This window comes from Pristis pectinata, chromosome 11, assembly GCF_009764475.1.
Source record: "Pristis pectinata isolate sPriPec2 chromosome 11, sPriPec2.1.pri, whole genome shotgun sequence".
Taxonomy (NCBI): domain Eukaryota; kingdom Metazoa; phylum Chordata; class Chondrichthyes; order Rhinopristiformes; family Pristidae; genus Pristis; species Pristis pectinata.
The window spans coordinates 88,132,352-88,144,930 of record NC_067415.1 but is presented as its reverse complement, the minus strand read 5'-3'; the positions used below and the strand labels follow the sequence as shown (position 1 = coordinate 88,144,930).

General features: G+C 43.9%; 1 protein-coding gene across 1 annotated transcript in view; it reads left to right on the top strand.

The window, feature by feature from the left end:
* The window catches only part of tubgcp3 (tubulin, gamma complex associated protein 3), a 122,294-nt gene that overhangs the window by 3,462 nt on the left and 106,253 nt on the right, over positions 1-12,579 (top strand). Inside the window, 2 exon segments of the mRNA XM_052026605.1 lie at positions 2,327-2,434; positions 3,843-3,910. Coding sequence (XP_051882565.1) covers positions 2,327-2,434; positions 3,843-3,910 — 176 coding nt within the window.

Here is a 12,579-nt window from a genome sequence, read left to right as displayed (position 1 = left end):
CAATTTAATAACATCTTTCCTATAGCAGGACAGCCAAAACAGAACACAATTCTCCAAACACGGCCTCATCAGCACCATGTCTTCCCAGCTTTTATACTCAATGCCCTGACTTATGAAGGCGAGCATGCCAAAAACCTCTTCACCACCCTGTCTACCTGTGACTCCACTTTCAGTGAACCATGTACTTGTACTCCAAGGTATTTCTGTTCTACAACACCCCCCAGGGCCCTCCCATTCACAGTGAAAGTCCTACCTGGATTTGACTTTCAAAAAATGCAACACTTCACACTTAACTGAGTTAAACTCCTATTGCCATTCCTTAGCCCACTAATTTAGCTGATCAAGATCCCCCTGTAATTCTTGATAACCCCTTCTTCATTGTCTTGTTTTAGTATCATCTGCAAACTCACTAATCATGCCTTGTACATTCTTATCCAAATTGTTGATGTAGATGACAAACAACAATGGGCCTAGCACTAACCCCCTGAGGCACACCACTAGTTGTGGATGCCCAGTCTGAGAAACAACCTTCCACCATCACTCTCTGCTTTCTACCACCAAGCCAATTGTGTATCCATTTAGCCAGTTCTCCCTGGATTCCATGCGACCTAACCTTCCAGAGCAGCCTACCATGTGAACCTTATCAAAGGCCTTGCTGAAGTCCATATAAACCACGTCTACTGCCCTGCCCTCATTGACTTTCTTGGTCACATTGTCAAAAAAACTCAATCAAATTTGTAAGACATGATCTCCCGCACACAAACCCCTGCTGACTACCCCTAATCAACCCCTGTCTTTCTGGGTGTATGTGTATCATCCCTCAGAATACTCTCCAGTAACTTGCCTACCACAAATGTTAGACTTACTGGTCTATAGTTCCCAGGTTTTTCTTTGCTGCCCTTCTTAAAGAAAGGCACAACATTCTCTCCCCTCCAGTCTATAGGCACCTCATCTGTGGCTAACAATGATGCAAATATCTTAGCCAAGGCTCCCCCAATTTCTTCTCTAGCCTCCCACAGTGGACACATTGGGCAAAGGGCCCTATTTCTGCGCTGTATGACTCTTATGACTGAATATCTGCAACTCTCTGCTTGGTAGGGAGACTGAATTAGTGAATGTATTCAAGGCTGAGGTTGACAAATATTGGCTTATAGGAGATTCTCCTATTTCTTTTGTTCTGAAAGTTGTAACCTAGAAGCAGAAACATTAAAATATGGTGAGAATTTAAAATTTAATCTTGAGGAATTATAAAAGCACATTTTCCGATTAAATCATTCAAAAATATTAGTTTAAATGCAAGTAAAATGACAATTGAAGCTTAAATGTAGTGTAGGTCCTCGCACTGATACTGCACAGATCTTTACGTGAGTCTATCAAAGCATGATCATAAATGCAAAAGAAATGGTTGTATGTGTAGCAAGTCAATGATTACATATATATGATAGTGTCTGGTCTGATCCCTCAGGAAGCCTGTTTTTAAATGTGCTGTGACTGGGTGCAATGTTCAAATATCGAATGACTTAGCATCATTCCTGTGCACCAGTTAGTATTATGGGTCCAGGAAAGATCCTCAAAAGGATGCTTCTGAAACTTGTTCTCTGTGGAAGGTCAATGAGAGGGTCTGCATGGATCAGTTGTGGCCTTTTTGTAAAGCCATTTTCTTTCAGGTAATTTTATGGTTAATGAGGATGTTTGATCACAGAAATCTAATGAGAATTAGATTGTATAAATAAACAAAGGTCTATGAATAGTGGGCTTGTGGATTTGTACATAAAAGTTTGATAAGATTCTTTGTGGTAGATACTGTAACAAAATGAAGGTACTTAATCTCAAAAGTATGGGGAGAGCATGGAGTAGAAGTCATGACCATATAGAAGAAAATGAGAGTTCATTTAAAATCCACTGTTGGTACCATTGTTCTGAAAATACTAAATGCATGAGCTAAGTGAAAAGGTGGAGACATGGTCAAAACTTGCAAAGATGGAGTGAAGAGCTGGTTGATGTGCAGAAATGTGGTGGTTTTTGAGACGAGAGGACTTGAACTGCTTTATTTCTAGTAGATGAGCATAGAGAATACACCCAAAGCTTTTCTCTTTATGTATTCCCTTTCTAGCATGGTTTTTATTTATGAACATTTATTACATGACGGAATGAAAACATTAATTTAAACTTTGGATTGTGATGCTTAGTGTAAAGTATAAAGGACAGGAAGTGCACTCATAACATTGTGACTTGGATTAGGATCTTTATTTCTTGGATTTCTTTGGCCAGGATTTAAGTTCTTGTTTGACTTGTGTACCTGAATTGTTCCTAATTGTGTTCACAGCTGATGTGGCTCAGCAGTTCCAGTATGCTGTGAGAGTTATTGGAAGCAATTTTGCTCCCACTGTGGAGCGGGATGAATTTCTTGTGGCTGAAAAAATCAAGAAAGAAAGTAAGTTTGTTCTTTTACAAGCTCTGTAACTTTTAAAAATGCTTGTGTTGGATGTACTGAGAAGAGTGAAAAAAAATTAATATGGTAGCTATTCTTTTCAAGTGAACTTCCACATTATTTAATCAATTTTATTCCTTTGGAAATAAAAGGGGACCTAACGCAACTAGGTTTAATCATACTTATAGTAATATGGCATGGAAACAGGCCCTTCAACTATACCGACCAAGATTTCCATCTAAGCTAGTCCCATTTGCCAGCATGTGGCCCATATCCGTCTAAACCTTTCCTATCCATGTACATGTCCAGGTACCTTTTAAATGTTGTTAATGTACCTGCCTCAACCACTTCCTCTGGCAGCACATTCCACATACTGACCACTCTCTGGGTGAAAAGGTTACCCCTCACGTTCCTATTAAATCTCTCCCCACTCATCTCAAACCCATGTCCTCTAGTTCTTGATTCCCCAACCCTGGGAAAAAGACTGAGTGCATTCACTCTATCTATGCCCCTCATGATTTTATACACCTCTATCAGATCATCCCTCATTCTCCTACGCTCCAATGAAAAATGTCCCCACCTGCTCAAACTCTCTTCATAACACAGTCCCCTGAGTCCTGGTAACATCCTCGTAAATCTCCTCTGCACTCTTTCCAGGTTAATGGGATTTTTCCAATAGCAGGGTGACCAAACTGAACACTATATTCCAAATGAGTCCTCACCAATGTCTCATCAACATACTTTGTGCTGAAATATCAGGAAGATGTAGAAGTATTTGTGCTGGAAGACTTCTAAGATTTTTTTTCAAGTCATTTATTCTGAGAGACATGGGTTAGATGTAAATCATAATATAAACAGAATATTGTGGTCGGGGCATTAGGCTGCATCGATAGAGACAGAGAGCTAAAGTTAACAGAACTAAAGAAAGGTCATTGCTCCCTTATTCTGCCCTTTGGTTCTAGACTCTCCCTTGAAAGAACACATCAGCATTTACCCTCCCAGGCCCCTTAAGAATCCTATATGTATCAATTGGATCACCTCTTAACAGACCTAATCTGTTCGATCTTTCCTCAAGTCATTTTCTTTACATCTGGGATCATGCAAGGGAACTTCCTGTGACCTAACTCCAGTGATAATATATCTTTCCTTCAATAGGGGACCAAAGCTGTTACAGTGGAAAGAGAGTCCAGCCTATAAATATAGGTCATTACAATGCATGTTACTTTACACTAAAATTTCTTTGTAAAACGTAGTTTCTTGCATTAGTAAAATGTTATTAAGTTCATGAATGTCCACTTTCTTTTTTTACAGAGTTGGAGTGGGGTGCATGGCTTTATAGACATCTGGTGTATAGACTTGAATGTGAAACTCACTGTGCGAATGCTATCTTTTGTAATTCTCTTTTTTGCAGTGGTGAGGCAGAGAAGGGAAGCAGATGCAGCTTTATTTTCAGAACTTCACCGTAAGCTACAGTCGCAGGTAAGTTTTAAAAAAGAACAAATTTTTGTGGAATGGAAGAAAAGCTGTTGCTCCTTTTTTCTGTGCTTGAATGCCAAACCCCTGATTCATTGTGAATTTTGAAACTAGATATGTGGGGAACTACATCTGCAATGATGCACTCAATAATTTCTACCTGTGTTTGTCATATAAGACTAATGGTTGGGAAAGACTCTGGAAAGGGACTCAAATGACTCAAGGTGTCAGTAATTTGTAAAAGGTGGTGCTTGTCTTGACCTGTTTGTAGATGTACCAGAAAACTGAGAAAAAATGTCAGTCTACTGGGATATTAAATGGGTATTTCAAATGCAAAAGGAGAGTGACTTGCATTGGATGAATTTTACATTAAACACCCTTGTGTTGAAGCCAATGGGAATTGAGGAGAATACTTTCTATTGGATGAAATCATATCAAAGGACAAAGGAAGATAGTTGTGTTTGATGGAGGCAAATTATCTCAGATCCCGGACATGTCCTGAAGAACTTGCAGCAGTATCCCAGCCAAAACATTTTCAGCTGCACCACTCATCCATGGGAGGGATGTTTGCTGATGATTGCAGAGTGTAAAGCTCCCTTTGCAGGGCTCGATCTGAAACTTGTCCTTAAGGTAAGAAATAGAAGCAGGATTAAGCCCACCGGCCCTTTGTGCCTCCTCTGCAGGTTATTGCTGGTCGTCTACCTCAGCATAATTTTCCATCAGTATCCCCATTTTCATTGATTCTTTTGATCTATGATTTGAATGAATGAACGACAAATCCTCCACAGCTCTCTAGGGTACCAAAACCTCACCACTGTCTGAGTGAAGACATTTTTCCTCATTTCAGTCCTAAATGGCTTATCCCTTATTCTGAAAGTGCCCCTGGTTTTGGACTCCTCAGTCAGGGGGAACATCTTCCCTGCATCTAGCCCATCAAGCCCATTAAGAATCTAGTAACTTTTGATGAGATTTCCTCCCATTCTTCTAAACTAGAGAGTGCAGTCCCAGTCCATTCAATCTGTCCTCATACAGCAAACGTCATTCTGAAACCAGTCTAATGAAGTTTCGCTGCACTCTCTTTATGGCAAGTACTTCTTCTCGGCAGTAAGGAGACTAGAACTGTACTCCTCCTTTGATTCCTCTCTCTTTCTACAAATCAAAGGTGCGGCCATGGGCACTTGCACAGGCTCAAGCTATGGCTGCATTTTCATTGGCTATGTGGATCATCCTTTGTTACAAACCCATTCTGGCATACCACCACCCCCCCCCCCCCCACCAACTCTTTCTCTGCTACATCGGCGACTGCCTTGATGCTGCCTCTTGCACCTTTGCGAAACTTGTCAATTTCATCAACTTCACTACTAACTTCCACCCTGCCTTCATGTTCACTTGAACAGACGGAATGAAGGGACCATGTGCAGGCAGATGGGATTAGTTTAAATTGGGCGACACAGACATCATGGACCAAAGGGTCTGTTCTTGTGCTGTACTGTTCTATGTTCTATCAACACTACCCAATCTGTCAACTTTTAACACATTTCGCTTATCTGTTGTTTTCACAAAAGTGGATGACCTTGGATTTGTCTGCGATATATTCATCGCCTGTATTATTGCCTCTTCTCTTGTCCATATCCCATTGAAGCTTCTTTACATCCATCCTTGTAATCCCACCTAGTTTATAGTATTATTAGTAAACTTGGAAATATGATCTTTGGTCGCCTCAGCCAAATTATTCACATAGATACTACATACATTGCTGTCTAACCACCTACCCTTGTCATTTTCATTGCTGAGTCCCCACCATCAATATGCTGGCCATCATTATTGACCAGAACTTGACCATGCCATCCACACAAATACCTTGGCTGCAGGAGCACGTTGTAGGCTTGTTATCCTGTGCTGAGTAATTAATCTGATATTGTAAGGTCCTTCCACTATTTACAAGGCATATGTCAGGAGAGTGATGCAGTAATCTCCACTTGCCTGGATGAGTGTGGCACCAACAAAACTTGAAGCTTGGCATCGTCTGGGATAAATCTTGATTGGCATTACATCAACCACCTGAAACATTCATTCCATCTACTACAGGTGCACATTAGCTGTCACATGCGCCATTTCCAAGGTGTACCGTACTTATCCAGGCTACTCTGACAGTACTTCCCAAACTTACAATGTCTACCACCAAGAAAGACGGGCAGCCGATTCATGGGGAAAACATCATTTGCAAGTCACACGCCATCTTGATTTGGGAATATGTTCCTGATCCTTGATTGTTGCTGAGTCTAATGGCACTGTGGAGCACCTTTACCAGAAGGACTGCAGCATTCAGGAGGCAATTTATCATCATCTTAAGGGCAGTTAGGGATGGATAATTAATCCTAGCCTTCCAACAGTGCCCAGGTGCTGAAAATGAATTTTTAAAAACAAGAATCTGGCTACATTGTAATTCTGGCTGGTATCTATATCACTTACACCATGTGAGTGTAAGTTCATGATTCTTTGCGATAAAGAGATGGCATTGTAGATTCCAAGAACAAGTGGGGAAATGAACAGTGGGAGGATGTATATTGGAAATGTATTGTTCTTCCTTAATTGCTGGGTTGAAGTCCTGGAGTTCCCAACCCAATAGCACTGTGGGAGAACCTTGATGGACCAGTTCATCTGCCATCTCTGTAGCCACCTCCTTCAAAACCTTTGGCTACATGCCATCAGATTCTGGAGATTTATTGGCTTTGTCCCTTTAATTTCTCCAATATACATTCTTTACAAGCACTAATTTCTTTGAGTTCAATTATCCTGGACCTGTATTTTTTTAACTCTTGGGAAAAGTTTCCTGTATCTTTCCTCAAAAAGCACAAAATATTTGCTTAATACCTTTGCTGTTTTCTTAGAGAATATTATTTATCTCCTCTCAGGCCTTCATTAACTTTTTACTCATAACTTTTAATGTAGTGTCTTAATCGAACACATAACTTGTGCCTAATGCCTCTTTTGTAATTTGGTTTATTTAGATTAAGACCCTGGTTTCAGATTGAACGAAGTTACTTTAAGTCATTGTATAAAATGCTGTCAAATTATGATCACTGTTCCTTAAAGGGCCATAACTACCAGATCATTAATTAACCGTTTTGCATTACACAGTGCTAGATTTAAAATAGCATGTTTCATCATTGCTCAATATACTGATCCAGAAGACCATCTCTTATATACTCCGTGTCCTCCTTGCTATCATTGCTAATGTGGTTTGTCCATTTATTTGTAGATTATATATCCTGCGATTACTGTATTACACTTTATGCATGCTGATTTATGCCATGCCCTATTTGGGAGGTGATGTATATATTTAAACACCAGTTGTTTCCTGTCCCTTTGTTTCATAGCTCCACTCAAACGATTTTACTTGTTGATCTTAGCGTAGTCTTAACTTTCTTTTGCATTTATCCCATTCTCATAATCGGGACTACCCTCTTCTAAAAATTGAGTATCCTGGACTATTTAATTCCCAGCACTGATCCTTTATCAACTGCTTTATAAATTCTATGTGCATTCGGATAAACAGCCTTCAGTTTTGACTTGGTACTCTTTTCCCCTGTTCTGACTCAAGTTGGAGATATTCCCTTGCATCTGTATCCACTGTCCCTTCCTGATAAGATCTGGTTATAATTGCCTATTTTGCTACCCCATACTATTGTTTTTTTTCCTTTAGGTTTTTATATTTCCCCTCATCAGAACCTATGCCTGCTATTTAGTTTAAAGCCCATCTGCAGTCCGAGTTATCCGATTTGCAAGGACACCGACCCCAGTCTGATTCAGTTGAAGCCCATACCAAGAAAAGATCTCTTCTTTTGTGACCCAGCCATGCATTCAACTGTTATTTTATTTAACCCTGTCACTTTGCACATGGCACGGGTAGTATTCTGAAGATTATTATCTTTGTGATTCTGCTTTTTTAATTTGGAGCTTTACTGCTCGTATTCCTTTAGCAGAACTTTGTCCACTGCATTGTCCATGTCATTTGTTCCTACATGGACAATAACAACTGGATCTTTCCCCTCTCACTCCAAGTTCCTATGCTAAGTGAATCCTGCTGCTTATGTTGACAAAATGATGAGCCACTTGTTTGCTGTTGCTGGTAATTGAAAATGTCCAGGTCACTTTCCCCCTACTTGATGTATCAGTGTTCAAATAGTAGACTCCAGTTCATCAACTAAATTTCTTGAGCTGCCACTACTTAGTACAGATGTAGTTTCATTAGGTAACACACACAAAATGCTGGAGGAACTCAGCAGGTCAGGCAGCATCTATGGAGGGGAAAAAACAGTTGATGTTTCAGGTCGAGACCTTTCATCAGGACTTGAAATGAAGAGGGCAGAAGCTAGAATAAAAAGGGAGGAGCACAAGCTGGCAGGGGGATACATGAGTCCAGGTGAAAGGGGAAGGTAGGTGGGTGGGGGAGGTGATATGAAAGGGAATGACGTGAGAGGCTGGGAGGTGATAGGTGGAAGAGGCAAAGGGCAGAAGAAGAAGGAATCCAATAGGAGAGGACAGAAGACCATGGAATAAAGGGAAAGAGGTGGGGAACCAGAGGGAGGTGATGGGCAGGTCATGAGGGCGGGGAGGGGAAAGAGAAAAAGTGATGCTGGATGTGCTGGAACTTTTGGAAGAACATTTGGGTAGGTAAGTCACCGGGGCTGGACGGGATATATACAAGGTTATTACAGGAAGTGAGTGGAGAGATTGCTGCACCTTTGCCGATGATCTTTGAGTCCTCATTGGACACAGGAGTAGTGCCAGATGACTGGAGGGTGGCAAATGTCCTTCCTTTGTTCAAGAAAGGAAGTAGGGATAACCCTGGGAATTATACAGGCCAGTGAGTCTTATTTCAATGGTAGGCAAATTACTGAAGAAGATTCTTAGAGACAGGATTTCTGGGCACTTGGAGAAGCATAGGCTGATTAGGGACAGTCAGCATGGCTTTGTGAGGGGCAGGTCGTGCCTCAGGAGCCTGATTGAATTCTTTGAGGATGTGACAAAGCACATTGATGAAGGGAGAGCAGTGGATGTGGTGTACATGGATTTAGTCAGGCTTTTGATAAGGGTCCTCAGGGAAGGCTCATTCAGTAAGTCAGGAGGCATGGGATCCAGAGAAACTTGGCTGTGTGGATTCAGAATTGGCTCGCCCATAGAAGATGAAGGGTGGTTGTAGATGGAGAGTATTCTGCCTGGAGGTCGGTGACCAGTGGTGTTCCGCAGGGATCTGTTCTGCAAACACTGCTCTTTGTGATTTTTTTTAATATAAATGACTTGGATGAGAATATGGAAGGGTGGGTTAGTAAGTTTGCAGATAACATGAAGGTTGGTGGTGTTGTGGATAGCCTAGAAGATTGCTGTAGGTTACAGCAGGACATTGATTTGATGCAGACCTGGGCTGAGAAGTGGCAGATGGAGTTCAACCTGGAAAAGTGTGAAATGATACACTTCGGAAGATCGAATTTGAAGGCAGAATACAAGGTTAATGGCAGGACTCTTTGCAGTGTGGAGGAACAGAGGGATCTTGGGGTCCACACCCATAGATCCCTCAAGGCTGCTGTGCAGGTTGATAAGGTTGTTAAGAAGGCGTATGGTGTGTTGGCCTTCATTAGTTGGGATATTGAGTTCAAGAGCTGCGAGGTAATGTTGCAGCTGTACAAAACGCTGATTCAACCATACTTGTGTTCAGTTCTGGTTGCCTCATTATAGGAAGGATGTGGAAGCTTTAGGGAGGGTGCAGAGGAGATTTGCCAAGATGCTGCCTGGATTGGAGAGCATGTCTTATGACGATAGGTTGAGTGAGCTAAGGCTTTTCTCTTTGGAGAGGAGGATGAGAGGTGACTTGATAGAGGTGTACAAGATGATGAGAGGCATAGATCAAGTGGACAGTCAGAGACTTTTTTTCCAGGGCAAAAATGGCTAACACAAGGGGGCATAATTTTAAGGTGATTGGAGGAAGATATGGGGGGGGAGTCTTTTACACAGAGAGTGGTGGTGCGTGGAACAGAGCTGCCGGCAGAGGTGGTGGAGGCAGATACATTAGGGACATTTAAGAGGCTCCTGGATAGGCACATGAACGATAGAAAAATGGAGGGCTATGTGGGAGGGAAGGGTTAGGTAGATCTTAGAGCAGGATAAAATGTCGGCACAACATCGTAAGCAGAAGGGCCTGTACTGTGCTGTAATGTTCTGTGTTCTATGAGGTGGCTACAGGATTGTGGGAAATCAAAGTGGGGGGGAAGGGAAAACAGAGGGGAGTGGTTACCAGAAGTTAGAGAAATTGATGTGGATGCCGTCAGGTTGGAGACTACCAAAACGGAATATGAGATGCTGTTCCTCCTGCGTCTGACCTCAAAGTGGCAGTAGAGGAGGCCGTGGATAGACGTGTCAGTATGGGAATAGGAAGTGGAACTGAAGTGGTTGGCCACTGGAAGATCCTGCCTGTTGCAGCGGACGGAGCAAAGTGCTCAACAAAGTGGTCACCTAATCTGCGTCAGGTCTCACCAATGTAGAGGAGCCACACTGGGAGCACCAGATGCAGTAAATGACGCCCTCAGCTTTGCAGGTGAAGCGCTGACATACCTGGAAGGACTGTCTCGGGCCTTGAATGGTGGTGAGGAAGGAGATGTAGAGGCAGGTGTAACACTTCGCAGGGTAAGTGCCAGGAGAGTGATTGGTGGGGAGGGACGTGGATAAGGGAGTCATGGAGAGCGTGATCCTTGTGGAAAGCGGAGGTGGGGGGAGGGGAAGATGTGCCTGGTGGTAGGATCCAGTTGGAGATGACGGAAGTTGCGGAGAATAATGTGTTGGATGCAGAGGCTTGTGGGGTGGTAGGTGAGGACAAGGGGAACCCTATCCCTAATGTTGGGGGGGGGGGGGGAGGGGTGGGGAGGAGGTGATGGGGTGAGGGCAGCCATGAGGGAAATGGAGGAGATGTGGATGAGGGCTGCGTTAATATGGTGGAAGGGAAACCCCATTTACTGAAAAAAGAGGAGATCTCAGGTGTCCCGGAATGGAAAGCCTCATCATGAGAACGGATGTGGCAGAGGAACTGAGCGAAGGGAATAGCATCCTTGTAAGTGACAGGGTGAGAAGAGGTGTAGTCAAGGTAACTGTGGGAGTCAGTGGGTTTGTAAAAGATGTTGGTGGATAATCCGTCTCCGGAGATGGAGATGGAGCGATCAAGAAAGGAGAGGGAAGTGTCGGAGATGGACCAAGTGAATTTGAGGGCAGGGTAGAAGTTGGAGGCAAAGTTGATGGAATTGACAAGTTCAGCATGGGTGCAGGAAGCAGCACCAATGCAGTTGTCAATGTAGTAGAGAAAGAGTTGGCAAGTGTTACCAATGTGGGCTTAGAACATGAATTGTTCCACCTAGCTGACGAAAAGGCAGGTATAGCTGAGGCCCATGTGAGTGCCCATGGTTACACCTTTGGTTTGGAGTATATGGAAGGAGCCAAGAGAAAAGTTGTTGAGGGTGAGTACCAGTTCTGCCATGTGGAGGAAGATGGCAGTGGAGGGGAACTGGTTGGGTCTGTTGTCAAGAAAGAAGCGGGGGAGGAGCTGGGGTGGAAGTGTACAGGGACTTGATGTCCATAGTGAAAATGAGGCGGTCAGGACCAGGGAACTGAAAGTTGTTGAAGTGATAGAGAGCATGCAGGTGGGAAAGAACTGGACCAATGGGGACAAAATGGAGTCGAGATATGAGGATACGAGTTCAGTGGGGCAGGAGCAGGCAAAAACAATGGGCCTACCGGGGGAGTTAGGTTTGTGGATCTTGGGTAGGAGGTAGAAACGGGTAGTACAGGGTAGGGGAACTATAAGGTTGGAGGCTGCAGATGGGAGGTCTCAGAGCTGATGTGGTTGGTGATGGAGCAGGAGACGGTGGCCTGATGCTTCTCAGTGGGGTCCTGGTTGAGGGGTAAGTAAGAGGAGGTGCCCAAGAGCTGATGACTGGCCTCGGCAAGGTAAAGGTCAGTCCACCAGTCTACAACAGCACTGCCGTTGTCTGTGGGTTTGATGGTGAAGTTAGGATTCGTACAGAGAGAGTGGAGGGCAGTACGTTTAGAGGGGGTGAGTTTGGAAAAGGTAAGGGGAGTGGTGAAGTCGAGAAGGTTAATGTCCCTTCGGCAGTTAGAAATGAAAAGATCCAGAGCGGGTAGAAGGCCAGAACATAGCCTCCAAGAGGAGGAGGAGGGCTTGAGGCAGGAGAAGGGGTCATCAGTAGGGGTAGGGAATCCTTGCCAAAGAATTAGGCCCGGAGGCGAAGGCAACGGAAGAAGAGCTCAACGTCATGGTGGGTGCGGAACTCGGGTACAGGTAAGGCCCCCGCTAAGGACAGAATGTTCTGCCTCAAGAGAGGGGAAGGTCGGAGGGGATAGTGAAGACACAGCAGGGGTTGGAGCTGGGGTCAGGGGAGGCTAGAGGGTTGGAGGGCTCAGAATAGAGAGGAGGGTTGGAGGGGGTCAGGGAAAGTGGGGTGGGAGGAAGATGGGAGCTCGGAGGAATGAAGGGCAGGGGAGGCCGAGGAGACCAGGGGTGAGTAGGGAGTAGTGGTGGAAGAAAAGGAGCAGTAGGACCCTGCGGCGGTGTGAGAGGTTTTGGCCTGGAGGTGGCCGGGGCTGAGGTTGGAGATGGAGGCAGTGGG